Here is a 27,331-nt window from a genome sequence, read left to right as displayed (position 1 = left end):
GTCTATGTGAACTTGTGAGGTCTATGTGAACTTGTGAGGTCTATGTGAACTTGTGAGGTCTATGGGAACTTGTGAGGTCTATGGGAACTTGTGAGGTCTATGGGAACTTGTGAGGTGTATGGGAACTTGTGAGGTCTATGGGAACTTGTGGGCAGAGAAAATATGATCATAAATTGTAGACTTTGCTTCCCAGCAATTGCTTCTTTACTAATGCGGTATTCAGGAGTGACTGACTTTGCATGACCTCTTCAGAAGACCATTAAGACTATGCCCAAGAGAAGTTCTCCAAAGCCGTATACATTGAGGCTGGTTAAATAAGGGATAGTACAGTAATTCAAAGAGGCAGTCTATATTTCATAGCCTATTTGCTTCACTAGCCCCGTCTTTGTGATCTTGAAAGATGCGCAAAAAAACACACAAGTCAAAACAAACCCCATAAATAAGACAAGTCAAAACAAACCCCATAAATATGAATGGAAGTCAACATTGCTCTGCTTCTATCTTTCATGCTTGCTTGCTTTCTCCCTCCCTTCTAGGCCCAGAAACTGGAGTCTAATCAAACTGTGGATGCTGCTATGTGTGTGGTGAGAAGCATTTCCTTCTGTCCATTCACTTTCTACGCATGGCAGCCATATTTGGTTCATGGCAGCCATTATTTGGTTCATAGGGATTTCAGGTTGAATCTAACGCACTCTCGTTTCTTTCCCCAGAACCCTCCACTGGATGAATCCAGTGGCTCAAATGCTATCGCTAGAAGCTCACCAGCTGAGCTCACCAGCCTGCATCCCTCCAGTTTGCTTCTCGCGCTCAGCTTTGCCCTCATGCCCATAGTGTCGCCTCTTCAAGGTTTTCAGCTTTGGTAGAATCTTTGGACATTGCATCAACACCTCTGCCCTTATCCTCATCAAGTCATTGTAATTTGGACATTTGACCGTTTCTCACCTACAGTTTTCTTCAGAACATAAGAAGCAACACAAGGTGAAAGCACAACGTACTGAAACCATAGACAACAGCAGAGCGTATTAAAGGACGTCGTCTTGCCTTTCTGGTTCAGTTTGTGCTCTTGCTGTGCTGGAAACAAAAGAGTGGACCTGCAAGAAGATATCAGCCTTCCGTCGCTCATGGAGGCACCTGTGAATCGATACCTGCGTGAAGGAAGTCACGTCTTCGGGACGTGCGGTCAGTGCACATTTGACTGCTTGGACTGCCGATGCGGCTGAACACTCATTTGAGCTTCAAGTGGATCATTCTCTGCTTAACCGTGCAGGCTGTGCTTCGTTTTGTGCTGCCCAAATCATTGACTTTACTTCGAGAAACAAACGGCAACTGAAACTAGAAGTCTGTTTATCTCTAACATGTTAAGAGGGACACAAACTACCACGTTTTATTTCTTAGACACCCAGTGTGGAATATGGCTAAAGGAGGCTAAAAGGTTAAAAGCCCATCACATCCTGTCAGAATATCCTCAAAGGAAGCAAACATATCATAGAGTCCCAAGACAGTAACCGTTTCCCCCTTGAACGTGTTCAATACGAGGTACAGGTCCGTTTTGTACATTGATTTGTGGTGGTGGTTTTATCACATTACCTCTTGAAGAACACTTTGTACATATGATACATGTAGTGTATAGGCTACTATTGTAATATGCTGCCTTTAGCTTGTACAGTAAGATATAGTCTGTTGTGTTTTTGAGAGTGTATATTAGTATCTGGTAACTGGGGCCTGTCAGCTTTGTCCAGTTTAGCTACAGTATGATTTATACAATGTGATATGCAGCCGACGTCATGCTTCGTTCATGTGGTGGATTCCAGCTAGGATTTATTCTGTGATTATATTTCGATGGCATATAGTATATAACATGTAATGCTATCTCAAACATTTTGTTTACCAAGTGTCCACAGGAATTTCAACCTTTCTCTGTAACAGAAATGAGACCACAAAGCTACTATATTAATGGACAAAACAAAGTACTTTCATTCTTGTGTTGCTGCTGAACTGGAGTATGTTTTTGATCGTTTGAAGGCAGCTTGCTATGTCTGTCACTGTTTGTTTGTTTTTTATGCTAACGTATCTTTGCCAAGAGAGAGGACAGTAGTGAATGGACAGAGTTTGATGTATAAAGAATGTGTGCGTGCGTAGTCATAAGTGAGAGCAACTGCCAAAAGCCAAGAGACATTATTGAGCAGCACTAACAATTGCAATTACAATTTGCTGCGACAAATGGAGGAAAAGATCAAAACAAAATACACAATTATTAAATGAATTCAAGGAATATAGAGTATAAGGATGATGAACATTGAAAACATGTCTTTAAACATCCTGATCATTTGTGAGAAATGTGTAAAATATGGTCTCTAATAAAATTACTTCGATGTACAATCCCTGTAGACATCTAAACCGACCTAATGATGCACTTTAATATGGATTGTGTACCAGATTTGGTATTTGAAAGGGTGTGTTTTTGTTTAAACATAAGTGAGCAGTGCAGTAACTTTACTGGCATTTAACTACTTTTTGCAGTAACTAGTAATCAAATTACTTTGTCAAATTTAGTAACTCAATTAAAATGACTGAAATTGAAATGGACTAGTTACTAGTTACCGCTACTTTAGGATGTGAAAATAGCAGACAACTTCAGAGGATTATACGATTGATGGTCATCAGACCAATTCCCCCATTCATTTTCTCCATAACGAGTTTTAATAATAATAATAATAATAATAATAATAATAATGGCTTTAATTTATATAGCACACTTTAAAATGTAAAACAAATCTCAAGGTGCTTTACAGTAGCTAAAAAACAAAATAAGGCTGGCACCAAGCCAACCAGTGACATACTGAATCATGAGTGACCATCAAACATTTCACTTGGAGCAAAAACAAAAAATAATAAAAACGAGAGGTAATCTAAATTTCAATTGCCCTCCCTTTTTTATTTTTTGTTCCGGGGCTGGAGACATCACGTGACTGTTGAGCTCTATAAGCCTCCTCAATAAGCAAATATTCACATATCCCAGGTCATGATAGTATTTGACAGCACTATATGTCTTGTCCCACACTGTGCCACAGCAACACGCAAATAATGTCTGCATTAATAAGAGAATCCAAGCAGACTAACTTTTGTTACATTTAAGTCGTAGTAGTAACTAACTAGTAACACACACCAACACTGCGCTAGGAACCCACGAAACAAAGGTTTGGGCCAGTAACCGCTGCATAAATGTGTCCATCTACAGTAATTGGAGCTCTATAGATATTAACAGCAATAGATAATCTGACACTTAACATTTGTAAAAATGTGTTCCATTATGGAATATTAGCCATGAAATACATTTTCGGATTTTGTAATTAATCCAATGTTTGCCTCAATAGCTGAAATAAAAACAGTGAACAGTAATTAAAATACGGAGTCATGGTTTCTAGTCAACAGCAAATGATAAGGCATTTACAGAATTGTCATTTTGCCTTGGCATCATTCCTTCTCCCCATGGATCTGTTCTTTGACTAACTTGAAATCAGGATGATGTGATAGTACCTGGCAGACAGGCTGCAATTGTCAGTCAGATCACATCAGTCCTGGTGTGTGTGGAGTGACATTGGCGGACAAGGACACAGCCCTTAGAGGACAGACTGCTCACCGGACAGGAGGGAGACAAGTCTCGCAGAGAATATGACCCAACTGTTTTGGCACATTGATGGAATACCTGACCTAGAGAGAGAGCTTAAGATTTATTAGATGTGTCATGGAAGTGAAAGGGACAAGATTTCCATCTCAAGTTATGCATGTACTGTAGGGTCCATTGTCCACTTTGACTGACAAAATGTTGGTGAACACCCAGACTCCTATACAGTATCATGTTCCTCCAGAGTCCCGGGAAATCACTGCTAGGATAAATTGGAACCATACAACATACATTAAAAAAGTGCATACCTGAACATACCTTTAATGTTGCATGTTGCTCAGGGAAAAAAACCTCAAAGCAACAACCAGATTCAACATGTTGACATCCCAGTGTTCGAGACAAAATATGTCCTCAGGCATCTATTGTGTTCATCCAAACTTGCAACGTGAACAATGAAACACTTGGGAAGGCATCAAAATGAATAATCTACCATTTGAAATATGTGACATCTCGTCAGACAAAAAGGGTTTTTGACACAAAGATCAAATTCATTGTGGAATATTGAATTTATTAGCTGTCTCTAGAAACATCATCTTTGGATAGACAGTCATTTGTGTGTATATTTTTTTCATCTTCATTATATTTAAGATTCTACAGATGGATATTTGGCTTTTTTGAATGAAATTCACCACACAAACGTGTTCTGCCATAATATGTTCAATTTATGATTTCTCTACTTTGTACCCAGTTATGAGATTTGCATGCATCATGCATTTGGATGTGGAAATGACATTACAATGTCACTGTTGGCAGTTCCAAGAATGCACCACACCTCCGGCAGGCTCCGGTCACTGCTCCAGTCAGACAAGAATTGTTTTCATTAAATCTATGATAAATATTATTGCTCTCTAGACAGGGGTGTGATTTACTGTTCTCTTGCCATAAAGCCCGGAGGACTGGGGGGATAGCCTTTGAGACTCTCCCCCGCCCCAGATGATAAAAACACTGCAGGGTCTCTACTCTATCCAAATGTTCACCCTTGGCATAGATTAAAGGGGATGCTGATAAAACAGTTCAATCATAGCACCGCTGCCTTGTAGGGATCAGATCTAATTACTACAACTCTGACTCCAGCGACACCGCTTCAGCTTCAGCACCACAAAACCACTCTGTGGATTTCACCTTTTCCATTAGCCAGGAGAGCAGCAGCTGTTTCGGGTGTATTGCTTTTTGTGTGCGTTACTGTGCCTAAATGTCACGGTGTGCCTCCTGCCTCCTCACGGTAAACGCTTGACGGCACCAGTTGTTTTGAAACGCTTCCCCATACATCTTCTCCAGAGGAGTGCAGGCACCCAGATGAGCCATAATAGTGCAGTTCCCTGATTGCACAGTGTGAAGGCACTATTAAAGCTCTAGCCTACTTGACTGAAAAGATGAAAGATTCTGGAAACGTTTTGGGTTGGAACGTGGGGAAATCAAGTAAATATCAATTATCTAGAGATGAAGTGACCTGTGATCGGACAAGGTGGAGAGGAATTCATGACCCTGTGTTAACCTCGACATGATTGGATCACAAAAGGCATCGACATATTTTAATGAATGTAGGAGAGTTTGCAACTGCTCTCTACACTGTGATGAACTAACTGGCTACTAAAACTGTAGCTTCAACTAAAGTTTTTGTTTTCTTGTGTTCAGACATATAGGTTTATTAGATGTTGTTTTTACCTTGACAGTTGACAGTCTACTGACAGCTGGGTATGACGTGTCGCCGAAACTGTCAAAGGTAAAAACAACATCTAATAAACCTATATGTCTGAACACAAGAAAACAAAAACTGTCTAATTGTTACGAAGACATGATGAACGTCATTGAACTATGTAGCTTCAACACACAGCTGCAGGAAGAATCAACTGGGATGACAACAGAATTCCAATTGCAGAAAATGCATCATTCATTCCCTAATGTTACTATTGTTTCAGAGCATGGCATTCCTTTTTAACAAATATTTAACTTTGTAATTGTACAGTTGGATTCTGTGTTAAGTGAACTATTCCCCCTTTATCTAGCCAACCAGAATAAATAAATAAATAAGACGAAAAACAACTCTATGGTTTCGAGTTACAGTACACTGAGCCAGTTCAGCACCATGGAGAGTGCCATCAGGGCAAACTGGGGTGAAGCCCTTTACTTAGGCTACCACACAGCTGTTACCAATCAGAGTAATGACTGGGCAAATTCTCAGAGAAGGGGGGGGGGGGTTTGAGAATTTGGCCAGTCCAATTACATGTCCAATCATATGCCATACATGCCTGCAGGAGTCTGGCAGGGTTTCCTACAACCTAAAACCCACACCAACTCATTTCACTGATTGGCAGTGAGGACGCAACTAATTAGTGAAATCACCTGTGTGTAGTGATTGGTTGGAAGGAAAACCTGCATACTCCAAAGATTAAAACCAATTACCTCACAGGTGCTTGAGTGACATCACAATTGAGTGACACCACCGATGACGGCGGCGGTCTGGCCCATGACATCACCGGTTCGAATCCAGCCCGTGTGTGTTCGAATGTGTATGGTCTCATCAGTTGGTATGAGAGGGCTTTTTCTACCCAGCTCTTTAACAACCCACTGATGATGTGATGCCCCACAATCATCGCAGTCAGTGTTGGGCCTGAACAGAATTTTATGAAATTACTGTACCAGGCTAAACCATAAAAAACAATCCTTAAAACACAAATAAAAATGCAATGAAACATGTTTGAAGAGTTGCATGGCGATTCCTCTGTTCCGTGCACTTTTTTTTTTTCAATGATTTTTATTGAAGGACAAACATGGCAAACATGAACAGTCAACATTAATTCTTTCCTTCAGATTTTCTTTTTTGACAGCAGATGCCCATTCCCTCCCACCCCTACCTTGAAAAACCCAACTTATACAGGTTCAGTCAGTGTACATTCAATTCAGATTCCAAACAGCAAAGTAAAGCACATCAATAAATCACAACAGCAAAATGTATGCATACATATATACACACCATACCATAGCAAAGGAGAAAGAGAAAAATTAAAATTAAATTATAGCTGCTGCGCAGCAATCAGTCGTGGCCGGGCAAGTCTCAAGGCCAAGGTCAAGCTATTATGACATCAAAATTGCTCGAGTGACATCAGTGATGGCATCACAATTGCTTGAGTGACTGATGACATCACAAATACAACCTAATTGCCCTAGGTAATTAAGGTAATTAGGCTATACATGGGGGCAGAATTCAACATTTTGATGCACTGTGGGCTCAATTATAATACTTTTGTGTAGGACAGTCTAACGATGCAGATGCTGAAGTTTGGTGTCGTTTGAAGAAAAAATGTGGGAGGAGTAGGGTTTAATTAGTTTGACAGTTTTTGCAGTTTTGCGGTCTTTAGACTTCATAATTGGCCATAGGTTACATTGTACAAAAGTTTCTCCTCATTTGGGCCCACATTTCGGTGAAAGTTGCAAAGCTGTAGCACGTATGCCTGATTTTCAAAGTTTTAAAATTTAGACGGTCGCTGTAGTGCCGCCGTTAGGACTATTGGCGCCAAATGTGCGTCAAAGATGTTTGGCATGGGACTGGACCTTTGTGCAAAGTTTGGTTAGTTTTAATGCATGGGAAGTCGAACTTCCCGGGAGAAGAATAATACAGGTACCCGGTAAATACAATAAGTGGCCCTGCCGCTTCGCTGGCCCGGCCACTAATAAAGGGGGAAAGACTTAGCCATAATAATACTAAGAAAATCCTAGCACTAAGTTCTTCTCTCATTCCGGGGAAGGTCAATAAAGTAGTCCATCAGGCATTGCCATTTCTTATAGAAACGGTCTACGGAGCCCCTGAGAGTGAATTTTATTTTTTCAAGCTTAAGAAAAAAGACACGGTCTCTAAGCCATTAATTAGTGGATGATGGAGGCTTAGGGGACTTCCAATCTCTGCGCACACTTTTTTGACGCACTTTTCCCCCTTTTCTTTCTTTGCGCTCCTGCAAGACGGCACTAATTAACACTTAACAGTTGGTGGCAGGCTTGCTTCATTGCTTCACTGGGAGGCGCCTGGCGACGTTTCTCCAAAGTTTCGGACGGCGCGTCGATGTGGTAATCACAGATCGTGAAGCGGTCGATTTCCAGCAGGTCCTCTTTGGGAGTCCTGTGCTTCAGTTCAGAGCCTCCCTGCGCCTCCTCCTGGGAGGCTGGGTTGGATTCCGGCTCTGGAGTAGCAGGGCAGCTGGCGGGTGCAGCGGGGGAGGAAGCATCAGCGGGTGGAGCCTGTAACAAGTTCGTCCTGACGGCGGGCTGGCCAGTCAAAGAGGAGGGCGTGTCCTCCACACCCTTCTCTGTGACCGCCCAGCCTGCCTCCTCCTCCTCCTCCTCCTCGGATGTTGTACTGCAAGGAGTGGCAGGGATCTGCTCCACCTTGAATTCACCTGAAGGTCTGGTATATTTGGCCTGGTCAGCTTTGGTGGTGGTCTTCCAAAACAGCTTGTCCTCCATGTTAGCCCTCTTGACGTAAACACATGACTTCCCCAGCAGTACGATGCTGTTCAGCACCTTGAACGTCACCAGCCCAAGATAAAAGAGGAACACACACACGTATGAGATTGCTCCTTGTACCTTCACTGAGCTCATCACCATTCGGATAAGCAGAACAGCCAAAGGCAGAGGGACGAGGCCCATTCTCCGACCCACTGAGTCACTGTAGTCAGTATACGCATTCTTCTGTCGACTGCTGATGAGATCGAAGGCCAAACGGGCTCTGTATTCACTGTACACATCTGCAGTGATGCCATTGAACTTCGTGATGAAAGCATGTTTAATGATGTCAACAGCAACTTCAGAGATGACGACCATGAAGACATCAGGCAACAACACCCAGAGGTGGTCTCGGTTCCATGCAAACTGCTCCATGTTCCTGAGACAAACGATGAGCAGGAGAATGTAGTTGGTGAACCGTTCCTTGATGTCACTGTTTGACATTCGGAACAGATTGTCCTTATCGAACGTCTTGAAAACACTTCCTTTAATCTCCACAAAGTTGATGATTATGATGAGCATGAGCAGGGACTTGTGGTGGAAGTTGAAGGCGGCATTGAGCGTGGTGGCTTGGGCCATCATGAGGATGGCATGGAGGAAGACATAGAAGACGGCCATGAGGAAGTGAGGGATGACTCTTAATCTGCCCTGTTTCCGGTCTATGGATTGTGTGGCCGTCCAGTAGAGCGTGTCCAGGATGTCTTGGCCTAAGGAGGATAAGAGGCGGTCTGCCACCTCCAACATGTTGTAGATGAAGTAGAGGGTGCTGCCAGAATCTCCTCTGATCTGGTGGTACATCCAGGAGTAATCCACATAGTGCATCATGGAGAAGCACAGCAGCAGGATCAGGCTCTTCAGCACATCACACACCTGCGCTGAGCTGCTGCACGGCCGCGTGAGGAGGCGCAGCAGGGCCAGCAGCACCCTGAGGGGCAGCAGCGTGAAGACATACAAGAAGGCGTCCACACACAGGAAGAAGCCAAAGATCATCAACTTTTCCAGTTCCTTGGGAACTACATACATGCACGTGTAAACCTTCTGTCTGCACTCTTTGTACTTTGCCTTGTTGTGTTCCAGGAAGTAGCCTCTAGTAAGCTCTGCACATATGAAGTCCACCAGCGACGGATCTGAGGCTGAGAGCTCTTTTTGCTTCCTCCTGACAGAATTTAGTTCGTAACATCCCAATGTTTCCGGCAACTCCGGTGTTCTACTGATTTTACCTAACTTGGGCAAGTCGTCGCACGGCCATTTGTGCCTCTTCTTTAGCTCAGTTTTGGTTTCTTTCTCCTCTGACAGCTTGGTTCCCGACATTTCTGCCATCTTTTTACTTTGGCCACTATTGCCTAACTCCCACGGGTCCACTAGTAGTGTATAAAATTGGTGATGTCACTCGAGACTTGATGATGATATCATCAGTGATGTCACTCGAGCAATTGTGTGATGTCAGTGAGTGATGTCATCGGTGATGTCAGAAGTAATGAGTCACAAAAATGTAAACACATTCTCTCAAACACTATCATCTATCATCTCTGGTTCGTTTTCAGCTTCACTGAGACAAAATGGCTTCCAGATCAGAGGAGGATCTCTCGTGTCCTGTCTGCCGTGACATCATTAAACATCCTGTGCTCCTGTCATGTGGCCACAGCTTCTGTAAAGACTGTCTGCAGAGCTGGTGGACAGGGAGACTAATACATGACTGTCCATTCTGTAGATATTCTTCACAGAGTGAACCACCTCCTAATTTGGCGTTGAAGAATCTGAGTGAGGCGTTCTTACTGGAGAGAGATCAGAGAGCTTCAGCAGGATCTGAGCTTCTCTGCAGTCTGCACTCTGAGAAACTCAAACTCTTCTGTCTGGACCATCAGCATCCAGTGTGTCTCGTCTGTCGAGATTCAGAAACACACACCATCCACAGATTCAGACCCATTGATGAAGCTGCATGGCATCACAAGGAGGAACTCCAGAAATCACTGGAACCCTTAAAGGAGAAACTACAGGTATTTTATAAAGTGAAAGGAAACTGTGATCAAACAGAATACATTAAGGTCCAGGCCAAACGCACAGAGAGGCAGATTAAGGAGAAGTTTAAGAAGCTTCACCAGTTTCTACAAGATGAAGAGGAGGCCAGGATCGCTGCACTGAGGGAGGAAGAGGAGCAGAAGAGTCAAACAATGAAAGAGAAGATTGAGTTTCGGAGCAGAGAGATAGCAGCTCTTTCAGACACAGTCAGTCATAGAGAAGGTGCCGAGAGCTGAAGACGTCTCTTGCCTGCATGCAATAAAGGCATTTTCTTCTTCTTCTACAGGGCTATAGTAGAAATTGTCCAGCGCCCCCTGCTGGAGGATCAACCGCTGGTCTCAGGAGCTCTGATAGACGAGGCCAAACACCTGGGCAACCTGAGCTTCACAGTCTGGGACAAGATGAAGGAGATGGTATCCTACACTCCTGTGATTCTGGACCCAAACACTGCCCATGAAACACTCACCCTGTCTGAAGATCTGACCAGTTTGAGAGGTGGAGAGAGGCAGCAGCTTCCTAACAATCCAGAGAGGTTTGAATACTACGGGTCTGTCCTGGGCTCTGAGGGCTTTAACTCAGGAACTCACAGCTGGGATGTTGAGGTGGGAGACAGCCCACACTGGTTTCTGGGTGTGGTATCAGAGTCTGTCCAGAGGAAGGGAGTCATAGAGTCTGGATTATGTGGAATATGGTTCGTAGATGGTAAATACTTTGTAGGCACCCCATCAGGTCCAAACACTGATCACCCAGTGAAGAAGCTCAAGAGGATCAGAATGCATTCTCTGGTCCTGATACTAACACACAGACCTTCACCCACACTTTCACTGACATGATGTTTCCCTTCTTTAACAGCATTGGTGGTCCTCTGAAGATTGTACCAGTGAAGGTCTCTCTAACAGTGGAACAGAAAAGTTAGGTGTGTCCCCGAGCACTTGAAGAGCTGGTGCTGAGCAACGTGGCCACGCATCTGTCCATACTGTATGTCTGTCTGTCCCCACAAAAGAAAGAAAGAGGCCAGGTCACTGATGATGTCATACACCTCTAGAGGGCCGGCACAATGGCGTGGATGACATCACACTCACTGACTGCATATCTGGTCACAGCTATTGTGAATTGGTGCTTCTTTTTGAGTATACTTTATATATTTATACTTTATATACTTTAGTATTTATACAGTCAACCTTCATTTTTACTCGCACTACATTTCCATAATAAAATTTATAATTTTACTCTGATACATTTCCCAAAAGCATCTACGTTACGCATTTCTATAAAATAAAATCACCCCATAACCGCCAGCACGCTATCAGGCTGCCCGCACCCTGTGCACAAGTGACATCATCAGTTGACATCATCACAGATGACAAAACTCACTGAAATCACAATTCCTGCTTTGTTTTGTTTTCTCATTTATTTGGGATTTGGGAAAGTGGTCCTCGGGAAGGGGGGGGGGGGGGATTACAATGAGAAGTGGGCCTTAAGTTACAAAAAGGTTGAAAAAACCCCCATGTCATCAGTGATTTCCCCTTTTTTCTGATTCTCATCACTTTATTTAGTTAACATCCATATTTTACCTACACTAAAATCTTGCATCCTTGTGGAATATTCTGGTCAACGCCCCTCAGTTGTATGATGGTTTGGCCCATTCAACACTGAGAATCAGATGGTCGTATCCAAACCCTGACAGTCCTGCGATAGCTCTGGCTGCATCCTCCCGGCGGTGAAAACTGATGAAAGCATAGCCTTTCGATTGTCCGGTGTATTTGTCCTTGGCCAGGTAGATCCTAGAGATAGAGCCAAAAGGCCCGAAGAGCTCCTGCAAGTCTGTCTCTCGGGTGTCCTCAGACAGATTGGTCACACGGACGGTGGGCTTGTCATCAGCTTTGCGGTTTGGCTGCATGGACTCTTCTCTCCGCGTGCTTCCGTTCCTCAGGCTGGGGGGCACATACTTCTTGCTCTGTGTTGGCTGTGCAGGTTCAGGCTCCGCAGAGCAGGCACACTTGTCCTTGTCTCCACCGGTGGAGAGGCCAAGCTGTTCAGCCAGCTCCTTCTGCATGGGGCCCAGAGTGTCCTTGTAAGGGCAGCAGTGGGTCCAATGATCCCCTTTGCAAACACGACAAGACACAATCTTCTGTCCTTTTAGTTTGTTCATGGGATCTTCATCCTGGTCTTGGGCATTCAGGTCCTCCTTCCTGGACATGAAGGTCACGAAGACATCATCGCTGACTGTGGTGGTGGCAACATTAGGACCTTGTGCGTCATACTCCGAGTTGCCAAACTTCTTCCAGTTCTTTCTCCTGGCAACAGCTTTTGAGGCTTTTCTTGTCTCGATCTTGAAGGTCCGGACAATCTTGAACTTCTTTCCATCTTCATCTATTTTATATTCTGTAATGGTTTTGGTGTTTCCTTTGATCGTTTCTTTCGGAGATGTTAGTGTACCTTCACCTCCTTCCTCCTCAACTTGGTCGGCCCAGCTGGGGTTGGAGTCGTATTCAATTGACGGCATCCTCTCAGCTTGTTAAGCCGCAGGATTGCAGTCATTTGTGAGATGTATAGCCTCTGCAGGGAAGGATTCATGACATCACTGATGATGTCACTAATTCTATGCATGAGTGATATCATCAGGTAAGTAATGTCATCATTGATTATGTCTCACACACACACACACACACACACACACACACACACACACTGCTCAGGTTGCTGACATCACTGATGATGTTACAGACAACTGATGATGTCAGTTGAGCATGATGACACATACACACACACACACATCGCCCGAGTTGCTCGAGTGATGTCACTCATACAAAAATGCTGTAAAATGGCCATTTCATTACAATCTCAACAAGACTGCATGATTCTCAGTTTCTAAATTCAAAGCTACATGTACTGCAATCATTTGGACCTTGATTTATCTGACATTGTTTCATGTAGGCGAATGGTAACTGAATCCATGGGCATTTTTCCATATGTTTGCATACCATCAAGGTCCAATGTGTAAGATTCCTCCACAACAATACACAAACACAACACAAACACAAAGCCACAAAGTTTTGGTACAACTGTTGCTCAAAGATTGTTTAAATAATCATATTGCATCCATCTTTAAGTCAGTGGGCCTTATAGAATAACACTGTGTTTATCTCTATGGGATATAGACGGCATAGAGATGAACGGATGGTTATGATGTAACCTATGTTTCCTGAGGGGAGACTTCTCTCCCTCATCAATTCCATTACCAGCGCAGCTGTTGTGGATTACCATTTAGCACCACCTGGGTGTGATTGTTCAGGTGTGGCAGGTTGAACTTTTCACAGTGCACTATGAAAAGTTCGACCTGTCTGGTTTAACTTTTTACAGTGGGCTATTCAGCAAAACCTCTCTCTCTCTTTATCACTCTCACTATGTCTCTCTCATCCAATTCCAGCTCTCTTACCCAATTTCAACTCTAAAGCAACACACATCTGTCAAAAAAGTATACAATGGCTGAAAATATATTTTATAAATTATGGATGAAGACAAAAAAGCACAAGTTAAAGGAAAATGACGTAAAGAATGTGATGAAAGCACCTGCTGACTTTAGTGTAAATATAATTTAACTTAATTTATTATTTAGTGTTATTTATTTATTTTTTACTATGATTATCTACACTGTCAAAAATATTATTTATTATTATTACTGTAATTAGAAGTGTAATAAAAACTAAAAGAAGATTGTTACGCCTATTTCCTTTGCTGCCTCAAAAAGGACGGATGAAAGTTCAGTCTGTGCACATCCCAGGTTAGAACTCACAACCTCTCTCTCTGAAGGCAGCTGACATACACAGTGAACCACAAATGCACTGCCACTGATGCTGTATTTCTCTCTGTATGACTTTTGAAGTGCATGGCTGGCTATAGGTCAAAGGATATATTTGAGCTTTTAGTCAATTTAGAGATAGTTAAAGGATGGCTTTACCGGTAAACAACCCACTTTGTATCATTAATAATCTTGGTATTATAAGCACATGGGTAGCCTTTATCTTCTCTCTCTGTTTTTGCTTTTTTTTTTTTTTCCTCAATATTTTATTTATTTGTCAGAGCATAAGAACAAATTCAAGCTCAGACACAGGAAGAAAAAAACATTCAGATATTATCAACATTCCAACGCCAAAATGTGGTGCTACTGCACCAGCCGCATAAGGTGCTTATGTTATGTGCTTCTAAGAGGTGTTGCGCATGGGATACCATGCAAGTGGTCCATGAGAGAACAGCTGGGCAAGTTACTTGTCGCTTTTAACCTCGTCAAATTAAACCAGGAACGGGTCCAATGATAGTTGAAAATGTCCTCAGTGAGTTGGTCCTCATGGAACCTGATCAGTCTCTCTCCATATATATAACTGAGACCATGTCCATCAGCCAGAGCTGAAAGGAATGTGTGGAGAGGGGATATCTCATTTTGAATGACTAGCTCACTCATTAGCATTGCAGGCGCATCGCATGCAAACAAGCACAAACACAACAGCTGCAGCAAGCAAGAGCATGATTACAGCATTGCAAACGCACACAACATGCGCATAAATCAACACTGATCAACAGCATTGCTGCGTAAAAGCGCACTGCTGCACACGTGCGCAAAATATGCCCAAATCAACAACACAGCATGATCAACAGCACTGCTTGAAAGCGCACTGCTGCACACGTGCGCAAAATATGCCCAAATCAACAACACAGCATGATCAACAGCACTGCATTAAAGTGCACTGCTGCACACGTGCGCAAATATGCCCAAATCAACAACACAGCATGATCAACAGATTAAAAGCGCACTGCCGCCGCACACGTGCGCAAATATGCCCAAATCAACCACACAGCATGATGGCATGATTACAAAAGGCACACACAGTGACAGTGCACAAATTAGCACAATCAATCAACAACACTGCATTTTGTGCAAGGCATACACATATTGCAGTAGCATGAGAGAACAGCAGCAGCATTCTAGGCCCTGCTTGTCCAACAACACCGACTGACCTCTGAACAGCAGAAAAGATAAATACAGTAACATGAAAATAGTCTACTCACCCTGGCTATAGCTGCTGCAGCATCGTCTGTAGGTAACCGTTCTACACGGTCCGCAACTGCAGCACTTTCTTGACGACGCTGGCCTTGCTGGCTTGATGTTTTCTCCTGGACTTTTACCCAAAACTTTCTCATGTCCATTTTGTTTAAACACAATTGTGTGGCACACAACACGGAAGCGGCACGGCAGTAGAGAGGGTATGCACAGACGGAACACACCCCCTCAATCAGGACTGAGTGTCAAAACATTCAGCAGGTTCCTCCCTGAGCAGCAGGTGTCAGTTATCTCTAGGCTGATTACTGCATTCAAACTCAGTCTTGCTGCCTGCCACTCAGTGGGCGTGACCCTGCAGTGACCTATCACAGTAGGCCTATATATATCAGGGGATTAACAAGAGAAAGTATCAAGAGGGAGAGAGGGTTAAAATAGGGAGACTCCAGCAAAGATCAGGAGTGTTGGCAGGTATGATGTCCAATGTGTGGCCCTTCGCTTATTTTATGTAAGTCAGTATGGCCCTCTGGGGAAAAAATGTTGCCCACCCCTCAAACACCCACCCATCTACATCCTGATTTGTGATAGGTCTAAATGCATGTCAATCATTCATAAAATAGCCTTTATGGCATGTATTTGATTCAGTTACAGTATATTTATTTTTTGGTTTTGACGTTGCATCTCTAAAGATTTCTGTGTCTTTTTTTCCAGAGAGAGGTAAACACTGCCCATGTGCTTATATTACCTACATTATTAGTGATACAAAGTGCAGTAAAGCCATGCTTTAAGTAGCTAATCTGTGGGCACTTTCTTCTCTTTCCTCTGGCTGTCCATTCAAAACTGGCAGAGACTCGAACCCACGACCTCAAGGGCCATGGAGGGCTCAATGCTGCTGGGCAGCAAGCTAGCCCTTTGTGCCACCAGGTCAGCCCTCTTAAAAGCGGTTTTCTCAGTGGTTTTCACTCTTTCCTCTGGCTGTTGACATTCAAAAGTGACTGAGGGGTGGGCTGACTGTCTGTAGGAGGCACTCTGTCAGCCAGTGAGAGATCACATAACATTTCACTGGGACCAAAACGTAAATAAAAAAAATTGGTTTAAAGAAAATATTTTTTCTATGTTGTTTTGGTCCGAGTGAAATGTTCTATGGTCTCTCCCGATTATAGCGTTAGCTGAACCGTTTGGGTCGACGAAGTACGACTATTTCATAAGCATTTTACTAAATGTCTATGGGAAAATAAATGGCGGATGAAAATCTCTGGTACAGTGCTGAAGCAGGAAGTGACGTTCCACTTTGCCTCTCTATTAGTATCATAATTGATTGATTTAAGTGACCCAGTGAATGAAGATGGATTATGAATGAGATTAAGATACTACTGAGAATAATAGCACAACAGATAAGCGGAAGGAGAAACTACGTATGCCTGTGGCCTGTGTTGCAGAGCCCTGACAGGTGGAGTCCTCCCGAATGGGCATCAGTGTGTAGAATTCAGGAAATGAACTCCAAACAGCTCATAGCTCAGCAGGAGGAGTTGCTGTGTCTGTGTTGTTAACTGACAGGTGCATTATTGGTTTGATTCCCGATGGAGGAGACATATTACAGCACCGCCCTGTCTTTAACGTCACCAGTCACCCACCAGCTGTTTACGCCTAGCAGCTGACTTTAATATCCTCAAATTAATTAGTGTAATAAAAACTAAAAGAAGATTGTTATGCCATTTCCACTTTTATTCAAATACAAATAACTTTGCTGCCTAAAAAAACACAGACGAAAGTTCAGTCTGTGCATATCACAGGTTAGAACTCACAACCTCTGTCTCTGAAGGCAGCTGACATACACAGTGAACCACAAAGGCACTGCCCTTGATGCTGTATTTCTCTCTGTATGGCTGTATTTCTCTCTGTATGACTTTTGAAGTGCCTGGCTATACTGTAGGTCAAAATCTCCCCTCAATTTCTTTACTTACTAGTAAACTAAGAAAGATATAATTGCTGTGACATCACTGGTGACATCATCACTGATGACATCACAAACTGATGATATAGTAGTAAAATCGTAATTGCTCGATTGACACCTATGACATTATCAATGACTCCTTCCCTGCAGAGGCTATAAGTAGGGACCAGTGCAACTCGGGCAACTCGAGATCTCGACATCACCAATTTGATGCGTAAGTGATATAATCAGTGAGTGATGTCATCACAATTGCTTGTGTGACATCAGCGGAACGTCACCCTATTATAGTAGTAAGATTCGTGATTATAATAGATCTGGCGGTGGCGGCGGCGGTGGTGGTGTTGAAGTCTGGTGTTAAGTTGGCAGAGGATTGCCAAAATAAAATAAGAAACACTCAGACAAAGCACAACCATCATGTCCGCGGCCAAGGAAGAGATGTTATCCCCAGACGAGCTGAGGAAGAGGCTCTATCAAACTTTCAAAAGTAGAGGAGTGCTTGACACACTGAAAACACACATGCGTAAGCAGCTTATCCAGGGGTTAAAGCAGCCACTTCTGAGTGGAGGAGAAACAGTTCCCAGGCCAGGTCCTATGAAATCGGAGTCTCTTTTGGTCTCAGCCTCTAACAGTATAGTGGCTGATTATCTATGGACCTCTGGGTATGAGTACACTTTATCTATGTTCCACCCTGAAAGTGGCCTGTCTAAGGACAAGGTTTTCACAACAGGAGACCTTCTTCAGCTTATGAAGATTAGTCCTGAATCTGCACTTTACAGATCCCTGTCATCAAAGAAAGAGGACGGGAAAAAATGTTTCTTGATTACCCTCCTAACGCAACTAACAGCCCAACACACTCATGAGCTGCGCTGTGACGCTGACACTCAGACCACCAGCCCATCCAGTTATAGAGAGTCTCTTGATGACAAGATGAAAATGATCGATACGGAATATGAGAGCCTCCTTTACAGGGGGGACAAATGGGTCTCAATCGAATCTAAACTGGCTGCGTATAGAAAAGAAATTCAAGCACAGATGCAAGCAGAAATGAGCACAAAGATGCAATATTTTAAAGATGTGGAAATCAACAAGGTGAAGATGGAAGAAAAAGCAAAATCTCAGAAAGAATTTGAGAAATTGAGACAAGATATGGAGAGGACTTCTGAGTTGAAGGCAAAGGCATTGATGAACCGGGAGAAAAATGCCATCGAACAGTTACAAAAACAACAAGAGATTGAAGAAAGGAATGTCTACATGGAAAGACAAACGGTATTGAAGGAAATCGAAACACTGCGGAACAGAGAAAGCGCTTTTGACAAGACTTGTCAAATCCATGAGGAGAAGGTCAAGACTATCGAAGAGCTGCTGAGGAGGAGAGAGCTGGCAGTGAAGACTATGGAGGATACACATGAACAAAGGCTGAATAATGAACTTTCCAGATTTCAGCTTGAGTTGAAGGAGGAATTGATCGAGAGGACAGAAAAGCTAACAGAAAAGGAGAACAGAAACAAAGTGGAAACTGTTCGCATAGAAAAGGAGACAGCTGCAATGAATGCCAGATTAGAGCAGCACAGTCAATCCTGTTCGGAGGTGAGCCGGCTGCAGGTTGAGCTGGACACATCACAGCAGCAGGCTTCTCTGCTAAATCAAGAGAAGGAACTGCTGAGTAAACGACTGGAGACCATGAGTGACTATCCCAGCTTGAAGAGAGAGAAAGTGGAATTGCAGGGGCAGCTGCATCTGCTAAAGGAACAGCTGGAGGAGGCCCAGGAGGAGAATCGTCTCCTCCATGCAGATGCGGGCAGGCCCTCTAAAGAGCAGCTGGCCTTGCAGACGGAGCTGCGGAGGTTGCAGGACGCTCGCATGCTTGACGAAGTGGAGTCTGACAACCAGAAGCAGGTGCTGCAGGCACAGCTCCAGTGTGAGGTGGAGAGCTGTGCTCAGCTCAAGGTCCAGCTGATTGAGTGCGAGGAGAAGACACAGGGGCTGACTCACCATGCTGAGCAAATCAAAATGCAGCTTCGCAAAACGCAACAAGCTCTTGAAAATGAAACGCTGCGTAACAGCAAGCCCTCTCTTGTGGATCGTTCGGTACTGGAGCTCGGCACTGACAAGCTGATTGCCGCTGACATCTATGTGGATAGGTCTCTGCTGAAGTGGGCTCAGAGCAGCTCTCCAGACTCTGTCATGGAGCTGGTTGCTGGAGCCAAGGCCCGTGTCCGTGAGCTGGAGAAGGAGGCAGAGCAAGTGGAGGAGACTTACCGGAACTACCAGAAGAGGGCAGAGCACGCCACCGTCTTACATGCTGCCCCCAAGACCACTTTCCCGCCAACGAGCCAATCATTCACATCGCCCTGACTCTCCTCAGAGGAAACACTCGCACCCTCTCACCCCAGAAATCGTATGTCTCTCATAGAGGCCACTGTCTCCCCAGTGACAACATCCCACCCACCGCAGCAGAACCTCCTCCCCTCCCCAGTCCCGTATAACACGAGAAACGCCTTACCAACTCCACAGCCAAGAGTGACCTTAGAAGAGCTCCAGTTGACAGGCTCAGCCAGAGGCCATGGTCACCAGTCATTGGCTGAGCCTCTGTTTAAAGAAGACGGTCACCCTCAGGATGGAAGCTCTAGCCTCCACCCCCCACTCTCCCTCCAGGAGGAAGCTTCAGATAGCTTGCTGAAGAGGCTGCTGTGTCTCCGGTGCCGTTCCCTGAGCTGTCATCTGAGAGAAGACAGCTCCCTCCTGTCTCCCATGGTGAGGTGACATCCACGGCCGACTTCCCCTCTGACCTCAGCCCGCCTTGCAGTCCTCACTCAGCTCAAGAGCACAGCTCGAGACCAGTCCAGTCCACCACAGGTGGTGCAGGTCTTCTCCAGCTCAGAGTCTTCGGCCCAGCCTGAGAAGATAAGCTTTGAAGATCTCATAGACACTGCCAGAGCCCAGCCACATTCCAGTGCCACAACAGAGATGGTGCTGTTTTCCTGGCCGACAATGACCATTTTCAATGGAAAAGACAGAAATGACACGCTCTGGCATGATTACATCGGCTCGGTATTGGAAACTACGTAATATTTTGGAACACAGATTATCCGAAACTTCAGATAACAACCTTGTGCGGGAAATCGGTACTCTTTTATTGCAATTGCTACCGCGCATGAAGATGTAAGACCATTTGAGTGGAGCCTGCAATGCCATATTGGGGTGTGTCGAGACTCAGAATGAAGAATGAAGGCTGAGTCTCGCGTCGAGGCTAGCTCTGTATTGTCTGAAAGCTGACAGTGTTGGGCAAGTTACTTTCAAAATGTAATATACTGTACTACAGTACATAATTTACTAGTTACTTTCATTTGAAAGTAATGTTACTTTACAATATTACTGTCTGTGTAGAGTAAGTCATTACTTATTACACTACTTTTGCATTACTTTTACAGTTTTACCAAAATAACAGCGGTAGAATGACATCGCCGCCCCCGGAACGATCCCGAAAAATAAGTTCAAATCAGTGGTTATTTGCATAAAAACACACAATTTGATTAGGAAATGATTGTATCTTTATTTACTGTAAATAGTGCTTTGATTAGAATTTTTTTTAACTCAATTTGTACAGTAACTTGTGTAACTTGACAAAGTAACTGGTATAATATTACTGAAATCCTATTGGCAATAAGTTATATTACTGAGTTACTGCTAAAAGTAATATATTACATGTAATGTGTTACTTTTGTAATGAGTTATTCCCTCAACACTGCTCACAACCCTAACCTGAGGACAAATGGCATCATCAGTGGGCGGCAGCCATGTTGCCTGGCAATATTTTGTATCTGTGTGTGCGTCCAGAGTTGCAAGGCACACCGTTGCCCCGATTGCGTAAAAAAAAATCCAAATATACAGTAACTAATAGAGAAAAGGGTGGTATTACTGTGTTCAAAACGTATGCCTATATCAATAGTTAGCATTTTCCTTTTTTGGTGAAGGTGATTTGGTCTGTCACTGTATCCTGTATTCAAGAAAGCTCATCGGTGATGCCAAAGTCTGTAGAATTGCAGGAAATGCAATGAGGAATGAGATTTGGGTGATGTGTCAGTGGCATGAATGTAACAGTCAATAATCAGTAAGCCATTCAGAATTAATTTTTTATTCACAATCAGTGGTCATCCCAGTTACAGTTTCACACTCAGTCATTGCCATTGTGATTAACATAGCCTGGATTAAATACCAAAAAGCAGCTACAATTCCTTGTGCACACCAATGGCAGTTGTTTCCACAATGAATGATTTACTTTATACACACTTTATTTCACACTGTCAGTCCCCTTCTTTCAACCTCCACATTATCTGTAAAGACCACTCACATTAATATGTCCTAATGTTGAGCCCCAGACAGCTTGATTTACAGTGTGAAGGGAAAGCCGATAAATGTACAAAGCATCTCTCACTTTATTCCGCTAGGAAGAAATTCCAACGGGATTGTATTGAATGGGATTGAACGGGATTTGTATTGAATGGGATTGAACGGGATTGTATTGAAAGATTCAGCAGATTTGTCTGCCGACACACCCCCATTAATTATATTGCTGCCAGTGACAAATGAATCACCCTCTCCTGGTAATATAAGTACAAGACAAACGCAAATAAAAATCCATACTCTTACATCTTAAGGGAATCCGGAACTCAAGGGCCTTAATTCCTGCATTGACACATCTCTTTCCCTGGGACAAGATAAATCATTCACAAGATGTGCTGATCTCTTGAACTGAAAGTGTAGCTATGTGATCTGCCAAAATCAGATGGCGGGGGATATCAGCAGGGGCATAGTGGAGGGTAAATGCAAGTAAATTCAGTTTACCTGCCTCTTTGAAATGAGGCATAGGGTTTACTCAACTATGTTCAGATCACCTGGAGGTAGAGCAGGGTCATCCACTAATCAGAAGGTTGGTGGTTCGATCCCCGGCTCCTCCAGTCCGCATGTCGACGTGTCCTTGGGCAAGACACTCAACCCCGAATTGCTCCCGATGGCTGTACTGTGCTAGCACCCTGCGTGGCAGCTGGCCACCTTCGGTGTGTGAATGGGTGAATGTAGGCACATTGTAAAGCGCTTTGGATAAAATCGCTATATAAATGCAGTCCATTTACCATTTACTCACCTTGGATAGTTTACCCACCTCTGTATTTACCACTACACCCCTGGATATCAGAACCACCCACATCCAAAAACCAGAGAGGGAGAGAGAGAAACCCAAATTATGCAAGTGAAGTTATTCAGGTGAGGAAACAGAAAATATTTTGTGGCGTCTCCATCCAAGTAATCCTTTTCACTGTCTTCAGCCGTGGGAGGAGTGCATGACTGAGAAAGTAATCTGCCATATTTGGGATGTGTTTACACTCTGATTCATACAACTTTGCATAGTAATGTTGAAATGTCTGATTGATCTGTTTCTGTTCACATATTTAGAGATCTATTGCGATCATGTATGGCGGATATTAAAGAGGTACTCTCCATTTGCTTCAGTCTAAGTGCTAGCATTTTGCCAGCTTTAATTGTCACCAGATTAAAAAAAAAAAAAATCAGGAAACCCCCCCCCCCCCCATAGGTAATTCTTCAGGAGTCGAGACGTTGGTGGTGGACTGAGGAGGTGGTCATGACTTCTTCTTTTTGGTGTTTTATGGCAAGTTGGCATCCTCAATGTTGATGTGATAACCATGTCCATATATACTCCTCACGTCCTCTTCGGTGATTGGCTCAGCAGACGGAGATGTATGAAATCACAGATGACATCACAGCAGCAAGTGTGACATCACTGATGTTTTGACAGATGTCATGGGCTGATTGGCTATTGAGGATGGGGTGATGATATATGGTGAGGTGACTGGGTCTTCGTTCATGAAACTCGGTCGGAGACCCCCATTAGTCACACTTGTTTGCAGTGTGCTCCAGTCCCTCAAACTGAGAAGCACCTGGTTCAGCTGCAAGGATGATGATGCGTGGAGAAGCCTTTTTCTAAATACCTTTTTCTAAGTCTATATAATGCAGATTGTTTCCTCGTGTATAATTGCTTGTGACTCTGTTCTAGTGAATAATAATGGATATTTCCATTTTTGATTGCAAGGAAGTCTCTCATATGTTGCATTTCCAGGTCTTTCAATTCCAACATTAGCTTATTTTTCCTTTGGTTTCTTTCTTTTTGCTTTGCGGTGCCGTAACTAATACATTACGTCATACGGTTTACTTTTTTTTTTTTTATGTAGTGCACCTATAAGAGCACAATGGAAGAAAAACCTAGGTCTACCTCTCACAGCAGATCAGTGGAAAGCTATACTGAGTCGTTTGTGTGAGCTATAGAGTTATACAACTGAAGATTTTGTTTCGGTCATATATTACCCCACACAAATTGAAGAAAATGAGCTGTAATGTTTCAGATATACTGTATGTGTTGGCATGGCTGTGGGATGACTCTTATGCATCAGCTGTTGCGCTGCCCAGAGCTACGAAGATTTTGGTTAGATGTAAAGTGCAAATTATTTGATATAAAATTCCCATTATGTCCAACAGTGGGTCTGCCGGGAAGTAAGATAGAGAGAGTAACCTCAAAATAATTACAGAACTTAACACATTAGCCTTTCTTTCAGTGAAATGGATAATACTGTAAAATGGAACGTCATGAAATTAAATTGTTTCAATATAGAGCGCTGGCTTAAAGATGATTTGGATTTGGAAGCCATGTGCAGTTTAATCATGTCAATTTTGAACAAAAATGGAGACTAGGAGTCCCGGTGTTGCTTTGTTTTGTTTCCGTTTTTACTTACTTCTGTATACATGTACGTGGTACTCATAAACAAGCAAAGTATGTTGCTGGTCCACAGGGCCATGTGATATAGATAAAAGCTGGTGTATAGCACCCTGAATAGATTTGTGTTTATATAGATGATATGTGTATCCCGCCCGACTAAGCAATACAGTGTCTCTGTACTGGATTTGTTTTTGTTGTATTATTTGGAAAATCAATACAGTATATATTTTTGAGAAGAAAAAAAGATCTGGGGGAAATGATCTTGAGTTCAGTCAACAAAGCCAGTAAGGGGGCGGCTGGGATTCAAAAGGGGCACCACAATGCAATTACAAATTGGGTGATTTAAGCTTCACACGGAATACAAGCACTAAAAGCAACAGCACAATATACAACACAAAACGCCTGGATTAATAATTAATAGTTATGTGAAATGACTGATATGGGCAAATGATATTCAAGTATTTTTTATTTTTCTGGCATGTTGTCCATCTTTAAAATACACTGAAGATTACTGATATGCAGATTCTATTCATCTTTTTTTCACATGTTACAGTGAGACCCTGATTCCTGTGTAATGACACTGTTATAGGATTACTCTAAAAACAAAATAAAAACACGTTAGCATTAGCATACTATCCTTATGAAATGCATCATGACCACTTTGCAACAAAAAGAAAGACAATGCTCATATAGTCCTTAAGGATGCACAATTCAAAAATAGTTGACAATGAAACTTCTGATTTAAGTCTATAATAGCAAGTTAAATGCGCTATTACACAGGAATCTGTTAAATATCAAAACAAAATAACAGAAATGTTCTTTTCACAAATGTAGCAAAAGACTTACAATTTATCATCATAGATATAGCCTAATAGTAACAGGCGACAAGGCCTAAAATAAATGATAATCTCTCTTGCCATTCTGTCATAAAAAACCGGACAAAAACATAAAATCAGAAGAGATAAGAGTGAGTGACAAAGACACTCAAATTTGTTCCAACAAGACATTGTACATCTCTGGAGAGAGTGAGGGTTGAAAATGGTTAACAGATCATAATGCTGCCCTCCTCTGGAGTTCAAGAGTTCATGGGAAGCCAAGGCATTAGAAAAGGCATTGTGAGCCCCTGCACTCAGACATGGAAACAAAAACATAGCTTAGCCCTAGAGAAGACTAGAAAAAACACAAGAGTGGGCAAAGAAAATCCTTTGAGCAAACCAAGTCAATGTGCTAACCAGAGGTGCATGATGTCTAGCCAGAGGTTCATGATGTCCCTGGTCTCATTTTTCACCCCCACACCAAATCCAAGGGCGCTTTCAAAAGCGCATTACCCAAGTGGCACAGCAAAGTGATACAATTAGAAATGACAATAAATTTACCAGAACATTGTGAAAAAAGAATCAACAACCACTGTTGCATTTCTAGAGTCATCCCCGTTTCTTTAGGTTATGTAACTGCGTATTATACAGTGAGCACACTGACAATTCTGGCTTATTTAACAGGTGAAACCTCCAGTTTTTCCGAATAAAAATTCATTTTTTCTTCTTAATGTTCCGACAGCTTCCATGCTTTGGGTCAAACGACTGATGATTTGTTCGTGCCTCCTATAATTTGGCTGGTACTGATTGCAGTCACGTGTCTGAAGCCTTTGTATTCCACAAAAAATACATACAGGCTTTTAGCTTGAGCTGGGTGGATCATATACTGTACATTATGATCATTAGTGGTATTGGCAAGGTGGTGTGACAAAATACTCTACTACTCAAAACACCATCTTGTGGTCGTAAAAAGAGGCGTGACCTCGCTTTCCCCACAAAAAGGCAGAATTAATTATGTTTGTACAGCAATGGCTGAGTCTAGATTCAGGCTCGTCGTAAAAACCAAAGGCTTTAGCATCACACCATAGGTTGAGTCGATGTCTCGTCATAGACGCTGGGTTAGCTGGCTGTTGGTGTGGTCAGACTGGGGGTAAATCCTCCTGTTCTCCCCATTCAGCATAGTTAGCATTTAGCTGCTAGCCCAGCGCCAGGCAGACAGGATCGGGGATTTAACCCCCGCAGTAAACGCACATCTGAACAGATGTCTTATGTACCTGCTCTAGAATCCCCAATCCTATAGTGTAGAGCCGCTGCGCGGCACCGTCCTTTGGTGAGTCAGCCCATTCAGATATATGGGGGTTTTTACCCCACTCACGCGCCAGCCACAGTAACATTTTGTGGGCGTTCCCACACAGACCGACTGTATCTATACCACTAGTTGGCAAGCAAATAGTAGGACAAAACCCCTTAGGCAGCATGTTCTGGATATCTAGCAGCCATCTTTAATCGTTTGTTGTATTTCCAACACAGTAATGTGGAAATGACTTGATTCACTTTGATCTGACCTCTCATCATCAGACAGTCTGCATTGCTTTCCTCTAATGTTGAGTGAATGGCTGATGGTCTGTCTCATGTCACTGCTGGCCTTAGTGCAGAGATGGTCTGTCTCATGTCACTGCTGGCCTTAGTGCAGAGGCTAATGCTTTGCCATGATGACGGCCAAAAGGGAAGCGCTTTGGGCCCAGTAGATGGAGGAAATGCTGTGGCAGATGTTGGAGAAGCATCGATGGTAAGTTGCGGTAAAGCAGAGTACAGTACGGGGGCCGGGAAGCCAAGGAAGCTTGTGCTCTTGGGACTTGGAAAGTTTTTGGAGAACGGTGAAAACATGGGTGGTGGTACTGAATTCTCCATCTGTAGCTCTCTGTTGCCTCTGGAGAGGCTTCCAACCGGGACCGGCTACACGTTGGAGCAATAAGACCTAATAATAATACTTTATAAAAAAGGAGTGACAGGTTGAGAGTCAGACGCAGGTGCCTTGGTGGGCTGGAAGAAGAGCCTTTCGATTCTTCACAGCCTGGGACTTGTCCTTGAAATCTGTTGGTTTCTGCTGAGAAATGTCTATCAGCGCACTGGCCACGATTACTCCTAAAGGGGGTGAGGGGGGGGGGGGTGAGGGAGGTGAAAAAGAGCAAGGCAGTTACAACAAAATGCTTTGGTCAATCAAACAAGGAATCACATGGCCATTACAGGTATGTCTATTTCAAAAACAAACACTGAATTCAGTCAAGGCGCCAGTTCACTGCGTCCAAAATTAGGTTAAGAATAAACCATAATATTTAAATGAGGCAAAGTAATGGGGTGCATCTCATACATGTGTGCATTATTCCAATGCATTGGAATAATGCATTTACTACCCAATTTAGCGCATTATAGGCAGGCCAAGGCCTAAAGCAAGCCAACCGCTGTGTCTGGAACAACGGTGTATAGGAAGTTCTATGGTTTTTTTCAAAGAGGCCTC

At 43.3% G+C, this 27,331-nt stretch overlaps 3 protein-coding genes and 3 pseudogenes across 8 annotated transcripts in view; 3 read left to right on the top strand and 3 right to left on the bottom strand.

Moving 5' to 3' along the window:
* LOC310774992 (GDNF family receptor alpha-1-like) overlaps positions 1-863 on the top strand; it is a gene marked incomplete at both ends in the record, with an annotated part of 42,111 nt that extends 41,248 nt beyond the window's left edge. Inside the window, 2 exons of the mRNA XM_083635070.1 lie at positions 537-584; positions 711-863. Of these exons, the coding sequence (XP_083491196.1) occupies positions 537-584; positions 711-863 (201 nt within the window). The remainder of the gene's footprint in view (positions 1-536; positions 585-710) is intronic.
* Positions 864-7,648: 6,785 nt separating this feature from the next.
* LOC310774991 (transmembrane anterior posterior transformation protein 1 homolog pseudogene) lies at positions 7,649-9,502 on the bottom strand (annotated as a pseudogene). The gene has a single exon. The product of its transcript is annotated as a transmembrane anterior posterior transformation protein 1 homolog pseudogene (transcript).
* A 239-nt stretch (positions 9,503-9,741) lies between these two features.
* LOC310774990 (nuclear factor 7, ovary-like) lies at positions 9,742-11,117 on the top strand (annotated as a pseudogene). The gene has a single exon. The product of its transcript is annotated as a nuclear factor 7, ovary-like (transcript).
* A 705-nt stretch (positions 11,118-11,822) lies between these two features.
* Positions 11,823-12,707, bottom strand: LOC310775085 (eukaryotic translation initiation factor 3 subunit G pseudogene; annotated as a pseudogene). Its single transcript has one exon. The product of its transcript is annotated as a eukaryotic translation initiation factor 3 subunit G pseudogene (transcript).
* Positions 12,708-17,625: 4,918 nt separating this feature from the next.
* On the top strand, positions 17,626-19,624 carry LOC310774989 (centriole and centriolar satellite protein ofd1-like; the record flags this gene model as incomplete). The annotated part of the gene is given in 2 exon segments (XM_083635069.1): positions 17,626-19,511; positions 19,513-19,624. Coding segments are annotated over 2 exon segments (1,998 nt in total).
* A 4,822-nt stretch (positions 19,625-24,446) lies between these two features.
* The window catches only part of atrnl1b (attractin-like 1b), a 152,721-nt gene continuing 149,836 nt past the window's right edge, over positions 24,447-27,331 (bottom strand). For all 3 annotated transcript variants that reach the window (XM_083634577.1, XM_083634579.1, XM_083634578.1), the window contains exon 29: positions 24,447-26,958. In XM_083634577.1, the coding sequence (XP_083490703.1) occupies positions 26,834-26,958 (125 nt within the window). In that variant the 3' untranslated portion in view covers positions 24,447-26,833. The remainder of the gene's footprint in view (positions 26,959-27,331) is intronic.

This window comes from Poromitra crassiceps, assembly GCF_964638095.1.
Source record: "Poromitra crassiceps genome assembly, chromosome: 4".
Taxonomy (NCBI): domain Eukaryota; kingdom Metazoa; phylum Chordata; class Actinopteri; order Beryciformes; family Melamphaidae; genus Poromitra; species Poromitra crassiceps.
The sequence above is the reverse complement of the archived record's forward strand: the minus strand, read 5'-3'. Positions and strand labels throughout refer to the sequence as shown.